Here is a 23044-nt window from a genome sequence, read left to right on the forward strand (position 1 = left end):
GAGACACAATCACTTAAAATTTCAATGTAATTATGACAACGTACAATAAATTACAATCTCTTTCTCTTCATATTAGATCAAATACATGACATTGCAAATACATTTCATTACACCATTGATAAATAAACAGATAAGACTTCAGAGGTGAATAAATCCCTTTCAAAAAGCCACACTCACTGGCAGATACTAGGTACAATTATAATGTAATGTCTTTATTCAATCATCAAAAATCATTGCTCTTTAATTGTTTATGAATGATATATTTCAACATTGTGGGTCCATGTAGTGCATTTCTGATCATTACTTTTACCAATTATTATAGAGAGATCAAATTCAGTAGGTGCATCAAAAGAAACAAAACAGTGCTTAAAACCCTTTATCTGAGAGAGATTTCACAAAACTGCCGCTTCGCTTTCAGACTTTTGATTAAATTAAACTGGGGAAATACTTGCTTCTGATTGGCTTGCAACTCAAACATTTACAGTTACAGTATCTAAATCTGTGCACAGAAAACTGTGGTAACTGTTCTTCTTTCGTGCTTATAACACCTCTTGTATAACAGACCATATCACAGGTTAATGCTTTCTGAAAACAAACTTTAAAAAAGCCCATTTGAGTGCGGATTCCTCTTTTGACAAGTGGCCACTACGATCATACGCCACAGCTGTGCCATAAAGCAATCATGAAAGAGGATTGCAGTAAAATGAATGGGAATAAAGCAGATTAACTTTGGTCATATGTCACCAGATGAACCAGACAGCCTATCACGCAACAGGAAGTGTTAGTCTGCTGTATTTTGCTTGACCATGAAGCGCATGCTAGAAATCACGCCTGCAAACACTGTTCGAGCTGTAAACCTAGTGGCAATGTCGATAGTTAACTCCCATTATCCTCTGAAAAGGAGGAAATTATTGACCTAAATTGGAAACAATGTGTCAACTATACAGACATTTAGCCCCCTCCTTACATCCTGTGCCCGGTGAGCTGTTTTTACTGGTTTAACTTTGTTTGTCTTGAAGAGAAGGAGCCAGTTAACACTAAAGAAATAAAGACCTAAAAACGTGCTGAGCTAATTTGAGAGGTAGCTCAGCCCAAAGCCCCTACTGGCTTAGTGTTTCCAAGTGTCAGAGAGACGCCCAAGTCAAACATGAAACGGCTTCAATCAGTGTTTTTACCGATTTTACTAACCTAACCTTTTAAAAAGCACAAAAAATGTTGAACAACTTGTGTATAAACTTTATCCAGGCCTCTGTCATTATGAGGACGATCTACAAACAGGCAAATTGATCTTATAATGTATAAAGATGATCATTGATACTGATCTGTATCAAATACTCTATTTTTTGCTTCATTTCCCGGCCTTATGATTATTTGATTTGTTCTGATAAACAAAACAACAGACTTTAAATGATTTCATATTTTCTGATACTAGAGGGGCTTTTTATGTGTCACAACTTCAGAACACCCATTATTATTTTCTTATTTGATCACTACATTAGGCCATCTCTTTGGAATCAGCCTCTTTAAGCACGAGGAGAAACTACACCAAACTTGAAATCCAGGTAAGGAGCCTGCAGGTATTCAAGTCTGTATCGAGCAAAATCCAGCAACATCACAGAGAAATGACAGTTTTCCTTCCTTTATGAAAAACGTCACTGTACGTTATCAGTACTGTCACAATTTATTTCTACTGATCAGAACTGTCCTGCAGTGTTGTGACACACACACTTTATTATGAACCATGGCAGCAGTTGTTGATAGTAGTTGCAGTACTTTACAGGTGGATGTCCTGGTAATGTGCTTTTGTTGTTTCTCTCCTCTGAGGTGCTCTCTTAGAAGCCTTGTATATGGCAATAGGCCTCCAAGCTGGAGAAGAGGATGTAGAGGAACCAGAGTCCAAAGAAAAGCAATGAGGTGAGGATCTTGGGGATCCGCGGGCCTCCCAGTTCGCCCCCTATGGACGGCCTCCGGCGCAGCATCAACACTCCCATAGAGAGAAAGGCAAAAATGGTGAAGAGTGTCACGGAGAAGGCCAGCGAGCCGGGGTCCACACGGAAGACCTTACCTTTGACCTCCCAGTACACAGCAGCCACAGACCAGGCCAACCCGATACCCAGAAACACATTCACAGCATTGCTTCCTGTCACATTGCCTATACATGCATCTGCGTACTGGTCCTGAGTGGCAGCCACTTTACTTGCAAAGGTATCTGGAGACAAGAGAGTGAAGATAGAAAATATACTTTAGTAATTTGATCCAACACAGTAACCATTTAGTGCTTTATTATTCCCAGGATTACATGACTGACACACTGACTTCAACATGGGACACACACATGCAAAAATATAGCAAAAACCTGAGACTCACTCACAGAATATAGAGACTACCCATAGAAGAAAACTGGATATTTACGCCTGTTATCTGCAAACTTAAAGAGGTGTAAGGGTCCCTCTGAGCCGCCATCAGAGCAGAGTTGTAACCAGAGGGAGACGATTACGATATGTAACGTCAAGCAAGCAGGGTGGAACAGCTGTGTGTGTGCATGTCTGAGTGTGTGTATGTACGGCTCGTACTCTTTGTTCACACCTTGTGCATCTTGTGCTTCCACAACACCAAGATGCATTGTGAAATCACAAACTGCGACACTGATATCACGCCGTTTGGGATGCAAAGTGTAAGCAGAAAGACGTAATGAAATTTGCAGAATCACAATTTGTAAAGAGCTAAAGGAAAAAAGCCTTCTTGTCACGTAATGTATTACCTCAGTAGGTATTTTCCTAATAACTTTAGGGTCTAGACCTCTTGTTTCAAGTCTTCTTCAATACACCTTGATATGTTTTTATGTAAATTATCGTCCTATTAATCGAATATAGAAGGACAGGCTTTAGGGCACAGCTACCTTCTTCAGGATTCTGTTATTAAACTCACTCTGTTTTGGCTGTTTATTTCTCTAAGTTTCACAATTTAAATAATATCATATTAGCAATTTAGACATTTCTAACCTCTCACTCTGCTCCAGCTCTACCACCCTATCTGAATATAACTTACAACTCATAAAATGTTTATATTATATAAAGTGCCAAATAACAATTTATATTAAGACTCTTTTAAGACTTTTGTAATGTGTTTTACACAGACAGAGGCAAAGAACAACTGCCCTCAACAGGCAGAAACCTCAATCTGAACTGGACTTAAAAGTGGATAACATCTGCCTCTACATGTGTTTGATGAGTTGCTACCAAAGCTGTCCATCAACAAGTATAGTCTCCCCTATCGCTCTGACAAACAAGAAGGCAAAAACAAATAAATGCCAAACTCAGGGCTTTTAAATGGTAGACCCCAAACAAATTGGGGACGTCACAACACTACCTCCATTTCTTATACTAGTCTATGTTAGAACCACTTACCAGGAAGTGAAGTCCCCAGAGCCACGAAGACCACAGCAGTGACGGTGTCTCTCAGGCCGACAGTGCAGCCGAAATGAGAGGCCAGGTCTCCGATAACGGCTGTTAAGATACCGATGACAGAGATCGACACTATGAAGCACGCCCAGCCGTTCCAGTACTCTGTTGGCGGGACGAAAGCAAACAGAATCTTCCAGAAAATGCACAATATGTGCATGAAATAGTCGAAGCAGTTCGGCATCCGCTGCTCCTCATCTCCATCACCTGTTTAGAGAAGACACAGTGGTGATGCAGGTACAAGCTTATCACCTCAAATTAGGCTGCAAACAAGAAAGTTGTAACAAGGCGCCTTCATATAATCAATAGTTGTGGACATAGTGTGCAGATAAATTATCATCAAGTACTCAATGATTGGATTGATTTCATATTTATCCTTTTTACTCTTCCTATAAATTATGAAAGTCTTCATTTTTTCCAGCATTAGGGACAGTGGAAAGTCTTATTGCATACGGTTTACTTAACACCTGACCAAAAGATCAAAGCTTATGTTGAGATGGTGGAAAATAATACAACAAGGACAAATTGTGCTGTTATAAATGATGTAAGTGATGATTTGAACGTATCGCTCTGAGGTGAAAGCTCATGTAATGAAAGCTTTTTATACTGTACAGGCACGACAGTTTGGTTTGTCTTCTCGTTGAACTGTGCGAGAGTAGGCTCACAAGGAAATCTCCAAAAATATCTTTGAACTTGTTGTGTATGTTAATATTCAACAGACATACTTGAGAGTAGTATCAATCCACTAATCAGACAGATGAAGGTAAATGAATGCTGAAACTGGTTGGTTTGAGAAATGATAAACATTTACAAATAACATGAGGAAATCACGTATTGTCCCAGATTAGTTAACTAACAGAAGAATGAAATCCTTCCAGTTGTAACACTTAATTATGGAAATCTATTCCACCAGGAAACATTCCTTTAATTTACAATCTTGACCTGAGTAAACGGAAAATATAACACACATTAGAAAACCCTGACTGAAATGAAAGCTCAGAATGGATTTGAAGCTGAAGTTCAGTAAAGTGATCCACAACCCTTTTTCTTAATTTTACACAATATTTAAATTAAGAGTAACTCAAAATGATACATAGAGTTTAAACTATTCACCGACCTGAACTGACTGAGAGGGCTTCCATGAACTGCTCTCTCCATGAGTGAGTGCCGAGCACCTCAGCCAGATTTGTGTCCTTCAGCAGTTTGTCGACTGTGTTCTGAAATCAAACATTGACACAGGTTCATCATATGTATAATACAACATGTTTTCTATTTGTTACCCCTGTATAAACAGGGCTTTAAAGAGAACTGTTATGTACAGGGCAATGTTGATCTGGAATAAACTGCCACTAAACTTACCCCAGATCACCAACAAGATGAGTTTTAAACAAGGGTTAAGGAACGCAGTTTTAAAAAAAGAAATCAGTTTGGTCCGCATGTAACATGTATATGAATGTGTATATTTATATATTTTATATATGTGCTCATGACATTATGAATGTATGAAATGTATCAGTCCTTGGTTTGTCTGTGATTGTATTTTATTTTCTTCACTAATGTTGTGAATTTGTATGGACCTCAGGAAGAATAGTTGTTACTGCAGTAAAAACTAAAGGGGATCCAATGTAAATAAATAAATAAATAAATGATCAAATGATCCCTAAGGGATACTTTGAAGGAGATTTTCTTTGTGTCACGATACCGTGGCCCTCGTCAAATTAAAGATGGGGAAAGGAAATAATACATCTGTGATAAAAAGCGTTATCCTTTCATTTGCATTTTGATATAAACTAGACACAGTGTGACACACTTTATGGCACATATATGAAGAACAGCAACAAAGCAACATGCTTTACTTTTTAACAGAGTTTGAATAAAGTGAAAAAACCTTCCACACACAGCACACATGGATGGATGTACACTAACTGCTTCAGTTCAAATCAATGCATGAGAAATGTTCATAATGGAAAAGGAGAAGGTGGGAATTTTCAGTAGTTTTCCATCAATGGTAAATAAATGAGAAAGTGAGATGAGAAAGGTCTTTCAGGTCACAACACACAGCATGCTGACAGAAACTGTACCTGGTCCAGTACTCCATTGAGAGTCTGATGTGTAAGAAGGTGCAAGGTGGTTAAAAAGACACGTAAACTCTCCAGACATAAAACATTGTTTTTGTGTGTCTCGAACGACTATTACCTCTGAAATGCATACGTGTTAAAGCTTTTAAAGAAATGCCACCTTAATACCAGTTTGTTTGTCCAGTAAAAGAAATGTTCAATATTGAAATGTTCAGTTGTTACAGCATGTTTCACAGTTTCCTACAGGTTGCATATCTTCATATTTCTTCTCAGATGTGTGGGATATCAATAAAAAGGTCTGCTTCATATTACCTGAACCTAAACTGAATCAAACCTGTTGTCTGTACCGTCACTGATCTATTGGACAGAGGACAGAGTGGACTTATTAGTCTGATATCTTCAATCAGCCTTACACACCTTGAACTCACAGGACTCCTCTATGATGACCTCCAGTCTGCTGTGTTCTCCTAAAATAGGTTTTCCCATCTCGGAGATCCTTCGCGCATCCTCTTCCTCAGGGGTGGGGTTACCTGTCAGGGAAAACAGACATTTCATTAATAAAAAAATATATAAAATATAATATAAAAATATATATCTTATGACCAGGCATGAGAGAAAAAAAGACAAGAGACGGACTTTGCAATACTTACAGAAATAAGTTTAAAATCATTTCAAATAAATGAAAAAATTGTTTAACTGGCACTTATACAAAAGGTTCATTTGAACCCTATTATCAAAATAAATTGTCACTTTTTCTCCAAATGCAAAAAAAGACAAAAATTATAACGTCCTTGTTCTTTTCTAGTACTCTGCTGAATATTCTTAAATATTACTCTTAAGTATTGCTTTGTTTTGGGTGTGTGTGTGTTTTTATTGTTGTTTTTTTTTTTTTGTTTTTTTTTACCAGAAATGTTCTTTGGCATGCGTTTAGTTCATGGGGTTATTTATGAAACAAACAACCCCATCATGCAAACAAAAAATGTTTCACACAATAAAGCTTCAAGATGAACATTTTCAAAGGTGCCGTGTGTAGCATCAAGAGAGAACTTGGCTTCAATGATCGGACATGTTTCTATTATAGAACCCATCCTCTGTTCTATTATAAAGAGGATATTGGGCTCAGGACTTTGTTTGAGCTTGTTGTTTGTCCCTAACTTTATCTTACATATTGGTTTCTGCTAACTTGGCCATACGTTTGAGTTTTCTGAAAAAGGTCAAGTAATGTAAGTGATTAAAAGACCACAGCCCTCTTCTGAACAAAGGCCTGGGACTGTAAATGACATGTAGCAAAATCAGATGTTTTTCCTTCAGCAATCAGTAGCCTACAGGCCAACTTATATCACAGAAAAAGAGGGTGATGAACGTGTGTACTTCACAGCTGATGCTATGGGACTTAAGCTCCCACTTCTTGTCCATGCAGATTTGAAAATGCACATAAATAAGTTAGTTTTTTAAAACTGCTGCTCAGAGCACCTTTAACATGCAAGCCTACAACCAAACCATCTTACCCTGGTTTAGCAGCAGAGCTGTGAAGACAGACACACAACGATTAAATACAATGTAACAAAATGATAAACACAACAGAAGAGTGACTTGAGATCATTTAAAATGTAAAAAGGAAAACTTGATACACTTTGTGAGCAGTTCAGGCATGCAAAGTGCTAACTGTTAGCCTTTATTTCCACTCTTCCCCAAAGAGATAAATTACTGTACTTTACAATCTAATTGGTTCTTTGGCCTCCACTAACAAGTGCAGATCCAATTCCTGCACCATTCTTTTAACACGTTAAGCTTACAGGAAACAGGCAGCTAAAGGATACTAAAGTCATAATTGGCTCGTGTGCTGCATTGAAACAGAGACAGCAGTGAGCAGCAGCATGTAATCTTGGGTTACTGTCTGTGACGCAGGTCCCAGCATTCAGCCGCCTCTGTGCCTGTTGTTATTGTTTTGCTACATGATATGCTGCCGTTATTTTGGATGGTTGCTATTTTATGTGAATGTAAACAGAGGCTTTTGTTTGATTACCATAACAGAGAAAACACAAGTTACTAAGAAGCTCAATATGACATTAAAAACGCTTCCACACTCACCAGAGAGTCCTCGCTTCAGCCATTTGGGATCCTCGAGCACGATGAAGAAGTTCTCCTGCTTCTCGTACTCCTCCACATTTATTATGCGCACTTTTAAGACCTGACTGGAGATATTCATTCATGCACGCACACAGACACATACAGAGATGGCATTTTTTTCTTTCATTAACTAATAATAAAGTTATAAACTGAAAATGATAAATTAAAGGTGCATTAACATACCTTTCCTCCCCATTTAAAACATTTACTCTGCTGCCTAAATCACATCGCAAATTCAAGTGAGCTAAATAATTAATAACAATGGACCTTTAAATAATTCAGACTTTAACAGAGAGTGCTTTTGCTCCTATGTGTGCCAACCAAATACAGCCAAACATGCAGCAGGACAATGTCTTTTGTTAATCTGTGTTTAGTAGACTAGTGGGAAATGCTGACAACTTCTAAAAACTTGAAAGGAAAATATATAAACACAGAAGACAAAAAAAGCACAGACAATACCTTCAGTAAAGAGGGTGCGCCCAATTGTCACCTGCTCTATACTGTGACGCCCCACGTTACACAACTGTCTCACTAAGTGTACAATTAGCACATGTGCAAACACAGATTATATAACCTGCAAATTTAATGTGAAGAGGATCTGTTGGTTTACATGGGGTGACTGGAGGTTCCCACACCTGATCGCGGGGGTGGGATAATCCTCAGATGTCACGTTGTCAGGTAACTCTGTCTATTAGGACCTCCTCCACCTGGAGAGTGAGACTGATAACCCATAGTTATGTTTCACTGAGGTTAACATGTGCATTTTCTTATGGACTATGGATCCACTAATGGATCACAATAAAAACATTTAGGATGCTGTGTTCATCTTCATCATGTGGTTATTATGTCTACTGTTTCAGATAACAGTTGACCAAAAGGTAGTTTTTCTATCATTTGTTTTTCAAATTGTTGGCTAAAGCTCGACTCCCACCTATCTTTTGAATCAAATTTAATTTGGTTTTAGGTTTTGGTTGTCCTTTGTTAAAATGATTTATTAACAATGAACATTTTAAGACCAAACCCACTGACGACTTGTTGGTAGGATCTTTCCAAAAACATCCATCCATTATCTTTACCGCTTTCCTGTTCATGGTTGTGGGGGGGGGGGCTGGAGCTGATCCCAGGTGTTATTGGGCGAGAGGCGGGGTTAAACCCTGGACTGGTCACCAGTCAATTACAGGGCTCACATATAGAGACAGACAAGCAGCCACACTCACATTACAGGCAATTATAGAGTCACAGATGAACCTAACAAGCATGTCTTTAGACTGTGGGAGGAAGTCGGAGTAACCGGAGAGAAACCACACATGCAGGAGAAGAACATGCAAACTCCACACAGAGAGACTCCTGTCAAACGGGGATTCAAACCAGGAACCTCCTCGGTGTGAAGCTATTCCATGTTATACTGATTGAGACGTTATTTTCTAATTGCTAAACAACTTAATTATTGGTTTATAAACTTCTTTCTTTAATAGTGGTCAAAGGATCACAGTTGATCCACCCCCTCTGGACTCAGACCGCATGTGATTCACGGACTGAGGGACGATTATCAGTATTATGTAACATTAATGTACTGGCTACTAGCTAAATCCCTGTGAAGAGTCAATTCAGTCTTTTTAAATATATTTTTATGCAAGTATTTCTCCAAATTTCACACACAAAAAGGTTGAACAGTGTTGATATTTCATTGTTTATGCTTACTTTGTATCGAACCATGCTTCCTCTTTACTTCTCTCCCTCTCACTGTGTCTGTTTTTATTTATTATAAAGTTTCAGCTGCTGGTTTCAGGTCACAACAATCAGTAGCTACTTAAATGTACTCCATGTTAAAGATACAATCTGATGAGTCATAATGTCTTCTTCCTGGTGAAGTATAGATCAATGCTTTAGGAAACAAATCCATCAGACTTAGTGGCTCCTGAGTTTTATTTCCCTCTTTCTGCCTTAAGTTTGTGATGTTGTCTCACCTGGTCTGTTCATTAGTGAACTCCAGCTCTCCTCTGGTGTCCTCGTAGTCCACCCCCGCCTTGGCACTTCCATCCTCTGTATGATATGGTACTGAGACGGTCCCCCTGGAGCCTGAGTTCCTCACCACTGTGACCGTCAGCGTGCCCGTGCTCTCACTGACCCGCAGCACTTGCTGGCCAAAGGTGAAGATGCCAGCGTGGTCATCGTCCAGGATTGTGATTGTGGCAACAAGCGGCTCCACTAGTCTCCCCTTTGGTGGACTTCCTGCCCCTTCACTTCCACCTTCTTCTAACCTCAGGTTCTGAAGACGCACAAAGAAGTGCTCATCCTCCTCAAAGACGTCATCGTCCAGGATTCCCACCTAAAGAGCAAAGACATGGTTACTCTCCTCATACATTTCTGGGGAAATTTGTTTTAGCTACCATGAGCTGGAAAAAACTGAAGTCACATTGTCAAAACTCTTCACACAGTCATTGAAAAAGAAATCATTTGGATGAATCTCTTTTCTTGGATTTAAAAAAAAAGCATGGCGTCTTTCCTGCATGTACTTATTGCTACTTTAGTTTTAAGCTCGCTCGCTTATCTTGTTATAAATCCAGTTGCAAATCAGACATAATGGGATGGAGTGAGTCAGGATCAGAAGCATTTCTTAACTTTTTTATTAAAGCTTTACTTGAATTATATTTCAAATATTAACTAAATTCAAAATGATCCAAAGAGCTGTAGTATATTGGTGCTCCATTTCTTCTTCATTCTTAATACATCAACCTGAGTCATGTTAATCAAGTGAAAAGGTGTTGTTCCTACTCAAATATAAAATAATGGTCAATGTGTTCAAAGGGTCAGCTTGTGCTTTCTCTGTTGTCAGTGTAAAAGCAGTGACACACTCACATTATCGTGTCACTGAGACTTTTTTTTGTCATTGTAACACCTTCTCTTCTCGTTGCTCACCTTAATCTCTTTGTGCGTCTCCCCTGGTTTAAACACCAGAGTTCCTTTAGTGAATTCATAGTCAGCTCCAGCGTTGGCAGAGCCGTTTTCTGTACAGTAGTCCACATAAAAGGTGTCCTGGCCTGTCCCCCCATCGAGGATCACCCCGACGCTCATAGAGACGCAGTTCTCCGTGCACTGGTACTGAGCGCTCTCAAAACAAATGTGTGAGCACGTGGCCTTGTCAGAATCCAGACCTCCAGAGCGACGCGTGTGCTCAGCAGCATGTTTCTTCAAAATGTTTCCAGCGCCGATCATCATGCGCGTGGCCTGAACGCGGTAGAAAGCACGGCTCTTCTTCTTCTGAACCAGAGTCGAGTAGTTAGCCATCTCAATCAGCTGGTCCAGGTCTTTGTCTGGGTGCTTCTCCTTCAGGTCTTTTAGGATCTGGACCACCTATGCAAGAGAGGAAACAGGTTATAAAGTCATGCATCATATTTCAAATTAAAGCTTCCTTTGTTTAACAAAGCTGTACATCCTGGGTATTTATCTTAGCAGTTTTATTTCTAAGAGGAGTGACTGTGCACTTAGTGACAAGCTCCACAGCTATAATGACAGTTTTAGACTTTATATCAGTTCTACGTGTAATTGGATGAATTCACAATGAAAAAGAAAGAGTGAAAAAGATCATACTGGCGAGCAGAAAAGAGTATGAAGCAACTTCATAATGTGCATAAATATTAGATGTTGAGCAGCAGGTGTGTGATACAAATGTCATCACCCCCTGCGCTCACTCACAGTGAATTCTCCTGCATTTTACCTGCTGTGTTCACACACTGACTCACCCAGACTTGTTGTGGAAATTATACTAGCGGGCTGGCAGGAAAATAATCCCAATGTCGGAGTGAAAAATCTGGCTGTATGCTTTCAAACATGCAGTTCATCCAGACAATTTCAGGAAAGTTTTACATGTTTAAAAAAAGTTTTGTTTTTTCCTGGAAGTTTTATGGATTTTAAATTAAAGGACCGATGCAGGGATCTTTCACAGGACACTGTGGAAACTCCTAAGGCTCCTACTGATCGGCTTCCTGCAGTTAAAGCTCTCATGTCAACAGACTCCTACTGGGGATGAAATCTTCCTGATCTCAAGAAACTCTCCTTTTAAATTAAATTAAGTAGCTTCAAAGTTAGACAAATTTAGATTCTGTGTTGGATTGAGAGTGTGGAAGATGTTCCCATACAAGTAGCTTCCTTCTGTCATCATGCCTTTTTAATAATGCACAACTAAATTTTCGACTCATGATGTGATGATGATGATGATGATGATGTGTCCTCATCAAAGTGCCTCCCTGATCCACCTGTCTCACCTCGTCGTTGGTTTTCTGGTCCAGTTCGTTGCCGGTCTGCACAGAGACTGTCACACTGGAGGAGTTTTCAGGGCAAGCACCCCCATCTGACAACTTTCCGTCCATGATTATGTCGATGCCTTTAGGGGCAAGGTCACCCTCCATTTCCACCACGATGCCATGCCTCTTGTCGGCACGGTAACGCTTGTGCATGTACTTGTAGAAGAGAAGGCGACGGTCAGCGATCCAAGCCAAGACCACACACACCGGAAAATAAAGCAGCGTCACTATAGCCTCCCACACCTGGTAATACAGGGAATATATAAACACCACATGATAGGCAGACTTGATTTAGAACATGTATGTAGTCATGGGAAACACACCTCTACAATCCCAGGTGAGATGACTGCCAGAATGAGGTAGAGCCAAATGTAGGCAAAGATACTCCAGAAAGCGGTGATAAAAAACACTCGGAGGTGTTTGATTTTTCGTGACTCTTCGTTGGGGATTACAGACACACACAGCCCGATGATCACCAGCATGTTGAACGCAGCGCTGCCTACGATGGTGCTCGGGCCCAGCTCACCTGCTTCAAAGTTGTGCCCACACACCTGTCAGCATTTTAGAGACAGAAACAAATCCCACTGAAAAAAAATCAGTAACTTTAGGAAACTGAATTTGAAAGTCATGTTACAAAGAAATAAAACAAATGTGTGGGCCTTGTTAACCGACTGTTCTTACACAGGAATGATGCTTAAATCACACCAGTCGAGTTTTCAACAAGTGTTATTGAATATATGTAAATTACTGTTTGTGGTTCCTCCTCCTGAAATGTCACTGGAACATGTCTCTGACCCCCACACTGCTGACACCTTCTTCATGTTTGATCATGTAAACAAATCAGTTTGTTTCTTCTGCTCAATAATACACCTTTATTTCTGAATCAGGAGACATGTTTACTAACTTCTCAGCTTTAAATTGATGCGACACAACAGTTTAAAATCGGCTACTGATGTTGGTTCATGCTATATTATTTGAAAATGTTCATCAACAGAGCCGATAACAGCCCATACAGATGTTCAACTTATGCATCATCCTATTTAAAACCTTTTTTAAATAGGCTCACATTTTTTTTATTTTAAGCATATTTTTTTAAAGGGTTAATGAGAAATGCTTTTTGTACCTCAATAACAGAAAGCAGGATCTCGGGTGCAGAGGAGCCCAGGGCCATGAGTGTGAGGTTGGACACAGTCTCGTTCCACACTCTCACTGTCGTTACCGTCCTTTCTCCGTTAGAATTAGTGATGGTCACCTCTTTCTCCTGCAGGTACAAATGTTTGTGAACATGTCAAAGATGATGTCAACAATGAACTTACGGGATACAAAAGTTCCATTTCATGCAATGGATGTAAAAGTTTTTAAAACATATTTTAAATGAACATTTTAAACTGTTTGAGTTAATACTGTTTGAAGTCTTTTTTTAAGATGATGGAATATAATCTACTTGAATATGCTTTAATATATCTTTATCCTGTGTTTAGACCTTTCATGGAATCATCTGTGATAACACATGTCAGAGAACCACCACCAGGGAATAATAACTCAGATATGTTATTGTCGCCGTCTTCTCCTGGGACTGTGTCCGTCTCACTTTACTGTTAATACAACCAGTTGAGCCAAGTTTGATGTCCTGTTAGCTCAGCCAAGAACAAGAATTTCTCAGATGGATAACCAACTAATGTTTCAGACTAATATGAAAACAACCTTTAAAATGATTCTTTCTGTCTTTTGTTTTTAGATTTTTTTGTGGCTTATCATGTCATGGGTTCTGCATTAACTGCTATAACCTCTACACATGGGACGTACGATTTAACCACTGAGCCAGGCTGGCACCCCTCATTATTCTTGTCTCTTTCATGGAGTTAGAATGACTGTGTCAATGTGGCTGTATTTCATTTCTAACAAACATGAAGTTTATAATACCTGAGAGGTGATAACTTCGATGGAGGCCATGAAGCGGTCTGCGATGATGGAGATACCCAGGAAAATGTACATGAGACACATGAAGTAGACAACTGCTCTCCCCGCCTGTTCCCCCACTGGAGGGTTGAGAGGAAGCCACACCGGCAGCAGGATCCCCGGCTTACACACTACGACCCCTGCACACGCCTTCTTACCGGTAGAGTTAGCAGAGGACTGAGGCTGCTCAGGGCCAGACGCTCGCTCCACAAACTGCGGCCTGAAGGAGGTGCAAGGGTGGGTCAGGAAAAGAAGGGAGAGGAGGAGGAAGAGGAAGGGGGGAAGGTGAACGGGTCCCATGGTATCCCTGAGTGTGGAGGGGCCTGGGGTCTCTGAGGGAGGCGCTGGGTAAGAGGACTCTCCTGGAGGAACAGAGGAAGAGGTGTAAACATGTCTTTAGATGATTTAACTTTTATAAGACATAAGAGACTCTAAAAGAAATTTAAAAAGGCAGAAGGAATCAACACTTAACTTAGCTGTCTAATGATCTCTGATACTTGGTGCAAAATAAAAAATAAAAGAAGTAAACCACTTTGAAGATCATTAATGATGAAGCTTTTTTCGCGTTGGATCACAGTCATACAAGTTAAAGATTTTAAACATGGCTGTCAGTTGGTCCATCACTTTTGCACACATTTAAAAACATCTCAATAACTACTGGATGATCACCTCTGTATTCACATTAATAGTTTGCAGAAGATTCCTGTGACTTTATTGCAGCCATGAGGTTCACATTTGAGGTTTGGAGATAAATGTCTCTACAACCGTTGGATGGATTGACATGACATTTGGTTCAGAAGTACATGACACCACCCTTCCCACTTTAAGTTAAAATGAGTTCAGTGATTAAAAGATTTTGCATAATGGAGTCACTGTTTTGCAAAAAAGAAAAAAAATGTATCTGTTAAATAATAACCAAATCAGTGTAGAAATATAAAGAGGGAAAATAGAATATGAGTGGAAACATTTAGGTATTCATTTCCTCGTAAATGAGGTATGAGGTAAGTGTGCCTTAACAGACAAGAACCATTTGAGTAAAGCTTTACCTGGAAACAATGTGACATGTAACTGACTTAAAAGACACTTGTTTTTAACTTTCCAGCGTCTCAGTTTTTTGTGATTAGATACAACAAAATGATGGATGGATGTAGTGGATGTAAAAAGTAGACACATGGGAATGAAAAAAGAGAAAAGTTTCTTCACAAAGGACATTCTCTCCATCTTGTAGATCTAAAACCTCTCTTCCTGCATGGTAGCCATTAGTAAACACTAATATAAAATGTGGATCAGCCACAAACTAGAGCTGGGAAATATGAACCAAAAATCATATCTATCTATAATTATTTTAGCTGAATGGCAAAACACAAAATATTTCTCAATATTTTATTTGTGTAAAAGAATAACAAAAACTCAAATGTGTCATCCCCACAACCACTGCCGTCCTCATTCATGCATGGCCTGCTCCGACCTCCTCCTCAGTGGCAAGCGAGAGTGGAACATGATGAATACAAAGGAGAAATCCTTCCTGCATATTATCCAATGTGCTCTTTTCTAAAGCGTCTAGAGATAACACTTGTTATGAATTGGCGCTATACAAATAATGATTGATTGACCGACAGTGAGAGGAGGAAGAGGTGAATTGGTGTCATATTTTTTTATTTCGATATACAAATTGTCTCACCCTATATTTGGTTTGAAAATATATTCAGGGTTTTTCCTGCATAGAGAATTTTTTGCCCCCCCCCAAAGAGGTTTTACCCAGCATCAAAAGAAAAAAAAGACGATTCAAATTTCAAATCAAATCCTCTCTGAATGTATGTTAAAAATATCAATACATCAAACGACTGGTGAACAATCAGAACATAAACTTAAATACGACGTCTCTGATTTCTAGCAGTCATCTCCCCTCTCATCCGTTTACGCATGTGGCTCGCGCTGGATCGTTTCTTTTGACTGGGTCCGGACGCTCAGCTGCCACCCACCAGTGCAAAATGCGGGTTGATTTTCAAAGAGCCATCCACTTCATGGCGGGTAAATATTTATTCCAACAATCATGTTAAAACTATACTAAGTTATAATAACCGCGTATGATGTAGCTGCGGCTACTTGTCCCTGCTCCTCTGCTGTCTGCAGACGGGTCATCGCGGGGGCACGCTGAGACGAGACACACCAACATGCAAACGCACACACACACACACACACACACACACACACACACACACACACACACACACACACACACACACACACACACACACACACACCGGAACGCCAACCAACGCGTGCACCTGTTTACTTGTAATTCAAATATGCAACGGAACACGGTTAATCCTCTAACCGTATGGACCGAGTCGGGAACGCACGTTCAGCTTTTCTCCGTTCACTTCCACCGTGTCTGCTTTTATCAACAATCAATAACTTAACTACCGTAACGTCAGCCAGCTGTAGTCTGTGAACTTCTCCACACAGACTGTCAAACAGTGCTGCGTTATAGCCAGCAGATATATTATTTCTCAATTTCCTGATCTGATCAAATGATCCAAATGATCTGTGACTTAAATCTGTGATTATTTGACATAATACCTTAACTCAAATAAATGTACTTAAACACAATTTAAAGGAAAAGAGCAGCCATCATAGGAAGAGGGTGAAATGCACTGGCAGGATGTGACCTCCCCTCTCCCAATCTCATTACATCCCTCTCCCTCAAAATCCCTCTCCTCCTGTTTCACTGTTGCATTAAAAAAAATCTTTAGCAGATTAAATTGGGGTTTCAGTAACTTAAGCATAATGATAATATTCTTCATAAAATGGTCAGAAATAAAAGGAAATGCACAGATTTCTGTCAAATAAGGTAATACAGACCCATAGACTATACTGTAATACACGGGTCGAACGTTTACTACAGCGCGTATAGTCACCCTCCAAAGGTCCATTCTGAGCCAAGAAAACCCTGATATTGTTATACCTTCAAAAATCTGTATCTCAACCGGTCCTACCACAAACCTAGCACACACCAGTGCACACTGTTTCAGGATTGTCTTCTCTGTTACACAGCTAACGTGGCTTCTTGTTAAGAAGATAAAAGTAAAAGTAATCTGACCCTGCAGTGTTATCTTAAGCATATCCAAATGCCTTCAGAGAAACTAAAGCCAGCTTGATTAGCTATGCAGCTCCTTTAGTCATCATCGTCAACCCTGCTGGTTAGAATGACTAAGAGATAATTTACAGCTCAGATAACATTTTCTTTCCCTAAAGAGCTGTGACACAGTCTTTGTTACTATTTCAATGCAAATTGGAGACAAACTGCGGTTTCCTGACAGTGAAAAGGCTTTTGACAACCTGTTACTTCACACAGACATTTTCTTTATGTTTTCCCTTGTTGCTTTGATGCCAGAAGACACCAATATAATGACAACAATTTTTAATCCTTACAACCATTAAAATAGTTATTAATGACCAAATTTCTGAATTATCTAAAAACATCTAATTTTGACCTTTAACTGTCCAGTTTGAAACCCATCAACAGTGTGCAGTGGTACACATGTTTACAACAGGTTACAAGATGATAATAAGTGGAACACAAAGACTTATTCTATTCTAACTGACCCACCACACCATTACCTGGATAAGATGCACCTGTAAGCTTCTTCAAACTATCTTTAAACTCAAAGATACAGGAGAATGATAACATCTGATGTGTTGTAACATGGATAACATAGCACCGCTTGATCAGAATTAAGAGAAGGTTTATTCTGTTGTTGTTGTCCAAACTGATTATCTTCAGAAAGGAAGTTAAACTTCTCTGAGGATGTTTGGGTGTGAGGCAGCAGGGAGGCAGAAAGCTTTGCCCACCCCCTCCCCCTGCACAGGTGACACTGCACTATTGTGCATCGTGAGTTGAAACAGATACTGAGGTGCTGCATCTTTGATGTAGCCCGAGCTCTGCCAGCTCATTATGGAGTTGTTTCACTTTCACATCGCATTTCACTTTCCAAGGCCTGCTATGGTTACCACGACCTCAGACATAGGGCCACCTTACACCAGCAAGTGCTGGGGGGGTGTCACCAAAAATAACTTCCTCAGCTCCATATTGGACAACAATAGTGAACAGGCAACAGAGTAATAGTATTATGCATCTTTCTGTCAAGTCAATTGTTATATGCTGGCCTGGCCACATTTAAAGAATCATTCAGGTAATGCAACCTATTGGCTAGACACAAAAACGTTTCTTAACATCCTCTTGTATCTATTCGTTAAGAGTCTTTAGTGTGTTGTGTTTGCTTACGTTGGTCTCTTGGTCCATTGCCACTGCTGGAAGAGCTGGATGCATTATTGATAAATGCATTCACCTAAATATAGCACGATATCACTTCCTTTGATGTCACTTCCAAGCAGCTCTCTAAACATAATTTAGGAAAGGAGTCAGGTGGATTTCTCAGCCAGACATTAAAGGAGTTCCTCTTAGCGTTTCCAGTTAAGGGACTGAGTAAATTTGGAGAACAATCAACTGTTTACTGCATTTCCTGCCCTCCCTTGAATAATTCAAATATTCCTTCCACAGTAGAACTGATTCTAGTCAACTCTTTTTACATCCTGCTCCAGGAAAATGTTTACATGGGATTTTTGTGACAAAATGGGTGCTTGATTATAAAAAAGGCTTTAAAAGTCAGAGATGGTCATGATGCAGAAGAAAAAAGAATCCCAAACTGTCCTTTCACAGGTCTTTGTTTTGGCTGTATTCAGGGGTTGTGGGGGGTGCTGATAGGTCTGTGGTCTCCTTATCCTCTTGGCACACAGAAACAGTGAGCAGGCTGACAGCTCCTCTCCTCTTACTCTCCTCTGACACAGCCACTATCTGTCAGCACCTCTGATAAGTGATTGCCTGGGATTATCTTACACTGATAGGAGTGCCAGCATAAAAGGGAGTTAGCACCTTTACCAGTTTAATATGTCCTACCTGTAGTGTGACTGTAAGGTACTGTCAGACTGAGAGTAACTCAGCTCAGAATAGAGGTGGGAGACATGACTAGAAATATATATTATGTTTTGTTTTTTCTTTTTTAAGAAATTGTATTAAATCATTGAATTAAAAGGGTTAAATGGATTGTTATGACTCAGGCAACATGATAAGAGGGGACTTTTATTGTGATTGGTTTGTAGGAAATAATGTGATCATCATTAAATTGACTGAGCTTTAGACGTGATACAGGCGAGACATCAGTTAAAACACACCTTTAAGAAGGTAGACCTGTTGTAGTGGAGATGGAGTATAACAAAGACACAGATTGAGCTATCAGTGGCATCAGTGTTGCTTCATGTATGAACTACAATCAAGCGTGTATTTAAACCGTGGTGACAGTAATGCAAAAATCCATGTCGAGGCAGAGCACAACATCTGTGACGGTACGGAAACCGGTTTACCGCCCACCACTAGGCCTTAATAATTGGAAAAAATTTTAATTTAATTTAAAGAGCCCATATTATGCCCTTTTTGGGGTTCATATATTTAATCTATGTATCTACTTTTGTACGTTCACAATAGCTAAAGTTTGAAAAAAGTCTCTGTTTTCATGTACTGCTCCTCCTTGCTCCCTCTACGCTCTGAGTCTGTCTGCTACACTCTGTTGAGCCCACACTGTTAGACCCCACGTGGGCCAAGTCTGCTCTGATTGGTCTGCCGATCCGCTCTGTCGTTATTGGTCAGTTGCTCAGCACGCTTCTCTGAAATTTCAACATGAGCTGCTGGACTTGCCACAACGAGCCAATGGGCTTAGATCAGTGATCTCACACTGTCGGACTGACACATTTTTATCAAGGGGGGCTAGAACCGAGCGTTACATGCAGCTAATGCTACAGCTAACAGGAGGACGTGCAAACTGTAATGAAGTATTTGAAACAACATGGCACCAACAGGTATGCCTGTTTAATGTTAGACAAACGTTGGCAGGAAATAGCTGCTGATCTCCAGCTGTCAGGGAACACTTGTTGTGATTTAGCTTGCTAGTTAGCTTTTGTTTGTTTGTGAGGCTAAGTGTGTGTGCTTATGAGAGAGCGAGAGGATTAATAACAGTGTTTGTATTCAAGCCATGAGAAGATCCTCAGTTTTTTTGTGCAAGTTTCAATTTAACTTGCTCATTGTGAGCACTCAAGTAATGCTCGACAACGATCAGTCCGTACAATGTAAGCACGTTAATCGTGAGCTTTGGTCGTCTGTCATACATGATTCAGTTCTACTGAGTGAGCTGACAATTCACCACAACATTTTTAAAATGGTACAGTGTATGCCTGGCCTTAGGCATTCAAATTGTTTTGATTGATACCTTAATCTAACAGAATTCTCCACCTCACCAAAGCAAACAAATGAAATGATTCAATACCAGTACCAACATTGAATAAAGCTACCTCTTGCTTTAATCAATCTATGTAAGAAGTACAACCATGGATCAAACAATGCCCTATGAAATACATCTATTTAAAGCACAATAATCTGTTCAAGTATCACACAAAGCAAGGCCTTCAGATAGTGTCTTTGTCTGACCGCCCCTTAGCTTGCAGTTCAAATGAAGAAAGGAATGAGATCTATCCCTTAAATAAGTAACACAGGGCTTTGGCCTGCTGCTATGAGCCTGTCAATGAGCCCCATGAATCAAAGGGTAAGATAACCGGGCTGTACAGACAAACAGACACGATGGACCAAACCACTCATATAGCATGAAAGGTGTATTATAGAGTTTTTATTCTAAGCTATCATGGTTTTGCTCATGTTCAGTAATTCACATTTTATTAAGTCCTTAATGCTCAAATGTTGTAAGTAACTTTTTGCAACACAGATTAACTCAATGTTTGTCCTCAGTTGGAGTTTCTTTCAAGTCATGACATTATGTTTTCCATGTAAGTCAAATGAATACAATACCTTACTCATCCAGGGGAGTAATTGATATTCAAATACAGTTTTAAGTATACAAGCCTAAAGCCTTGTCCTTAAAGAGTGCATAGAAAACGGGTTCGTTAAAGAGTTATCATGTCGAGTTGTTTTCATAACACGCAACATTTTCCACAAGTTCAAATCTCTGCAAATGTTTTACCAAGTTAAAAATGCCTACACACATTATGGTAGTCACTTGATACTTGGCTTAATGTTTGAATGCATTTAAATTTTGACAGCATGATGAGTCAGTCAGGAGAGTATGCATATCAGATGAGACCTATAACAACTGGATCCATGCTGAAAGCTCTGGACTCTTTTCATGTTGTTAAAATGCACTTTAAAAAAAAAAAGCTCAATCTTTGTACACAGAGTAATACATGCGTTATAACAGCATGACAGGCTGTACACTTTACAAGTGGAGCTAGAAATGATCCCAAACTACTAAACCAACTTTAGTAAAATCTGAAAAACTGCATAGAAGGAGGCATCTGCACATCTGCATATCTTACTTCCCTTTCATTGTCTTTTCTAACTCGAGGCCACACACACACCTGCTATTCTACTCTGCCACACACAGCGGCTTGTCCCGCTGTATATAACAGATATTCATCAGCAGTTCGCTAAAATAATTCTCCGCACTCTGAAATGTTTCATCAATATTCGTTTATCACATGTTTGTGGAGGCCTGATGATGGTTATGCGTTTTTGAAAATTCTTTTGAAAATTCAACCTCCATCCATTGTTTAGTGGGAGATGTTCTGGGATACATAGCGACTCAGACTAGGCTGGCAGTGAAAACGGTGCTACCTTTATACTGTTCTGTAAATAAACCTTGTGGAGTGCTGGACTGATTGAAAGATTCTTCAATCAAAGTTAACTGCCGTACTGTAGCTATTAGGAGCGCAAACTTGAACTTGAATTTCCCTCGGGATCAATAAAGTATCTATCTATCTAAACTCCACGAAGGACTTTATCTATTTTATATATTGTAATAGCTTATTATACTGTTATTTAAGTTGTTGCTAGTTCTGCTTTATTTCCTTGTTTATTGTTTAGCACCAATACACCAAGTCAAATTTCTTGTATGTGTAAATGTACTTGGCAATAAACCCTGATTCTGATTCTGATTTTGATTTACTGAACGATGTGTAAATCATCAAGCAGTAAGACAGTTAAACCTTGTTTTCTGATTGCCTCTTATTGGTGCGACTTATATTGCAGTACAAAAAATGAAAATTGTATTTACAGCAGTTGTAACAGAGAGAGAGTGCTAGCTTTTTAAAACACTGACTTTTACAATCAAATTTATAAATGTTAATGTAAATTTTAACTACTTAGCAGTGCGCATCGAGATCTTTTGTAAAAGTGACTTAAACAGTAGCAGCCGTCTCTTTAAGTGTTCACCAGATCCCTGCACATTGTGAAGTCACTCAGTCTATAAATTAACTACACCTGCTCAATCAGTACCTCAGTAGAATTAATTAGTTTTTGTGAATGTAGACGCAGCGGGGGAAAGATAACCCAGGTTATGCACAGTCTCTGTTCCCTCTGTCTCCGCAATCTGGACAGCAGCAGTGCAAGCTCGGCTGAGCACGAGGTTTAGTTTACAGCACGGCGGGCACGCTGCCACACTTCAGCTCCTTATACTTTTGTTGTCTGCTTTCAGTCAGCACAGTTCACATGTATTTCTGTGGTCGGTTTTTGTCATTTACAATGGTTATAGTACTACAACTTTCTTGCTGAGGATTACCTAGTAAAGATCTTTAGCATTTTGTTTGTCAAAGTGAGTAAAAGTGATCAACGGGCATTGATTACCCCTAGATTTCAATTTGACCTCATGGGTTTGGTAGGAAGTTATGTATTCAAAAGATGCACTATCTAGAGATGTAGAAAAATGCATTACGCTTCACAGTATCTTATCGATATCGTGCTATTGTGTTTATAATTCAAATACTGTAGCCATTTTTGTAAATACATTTGTGCTCTGATTTCTGCAAGTGTAAATTCCTGTTTTTAAGTTTGTTTTAGGTGTGAGTTTTCCATAAAATTAGATTTTTTTTAAATTGAAAAACAAGCCTTGCTATCAGCAATACATCGCAATATATGTATATGTATGTATGTATACTGACAGTATCACAAGTGACAGTTTGTTCTTGCGGGCCGCCCCCCTAATATAATGGT

The 23044-nt window shown here is 39.5% G+C and overlaps 1 protein-coding gene across 2 annotated transcripts in view; it reads right to left on the minus strand.

The window, feature by feature from the left end:
- Positions 1-9: 9 nt before the first annotated feature.
- slc8a2a (solute carrier family 8 member 2a) overlaps positions 10-23044 on the minus strand; it is a 29385-nt gene continuing 6350 nt past the window's right edge. Inside the window, exons 2-13 of one of the 2 annotated variants that reach the window (XM_061055989.1) lie at positions 13897-14294; positions 13097-13234; positions 12297-12524; positions 11935-12216; positions 10589-11023; positions 9637-9998; positions 7631-7734; positions 7048-7065; positions 5957-6069; positions 4579-4678; positions 3408-3668; positions 10-2209 (exon numbers count right to left, since the gene is read on the minus strand). In XM_061055989.1, coding sequence (XP_060911972.1) covers positions 1833-2209; positions 3408-3668; positions 4579-4678; positions 5957-6069; positions 7048-7065; positions 7631-7734; positions 9637-9998; positions 10589-11023; positions 11935-12216; positions 12297-12524; positions 13097-13234; positions 13897-14232 — 2754 coding nt within the window. In that variant the 5' untranslated portion in view covers positions 14233-14294 and the 3' untranslated portion in view covers positions 10-1832. The remainder of the gene's footprint in view (positions 2210-3407; positions 3669-4578; positions 4679-5956; positions 6070-7047; positions 7066-7630; positions 7735-9636; positions 9999-10588; positions 11024-11934; positions 12217-12296; positions 12525-13096; positions 13235-13896; positions 14295-23044) is intronic. The other variant, XM_061055991.1, reaches the window with a different exon arrangement.

The sequence above is a fragment of the Labrus mixtus genome, chromosome 14 (genome assembly GCF_963584025.1).
Source record: "Labrus mixtus chromosome 14, fLabMix1.1, whole genome shotgun sequence".
Lineage (NCBI taxonomy): Eukaryota > Metazoa > Chordata > Actinopteri > Labriformes > Labridae > Labrus > Labrus mixtus.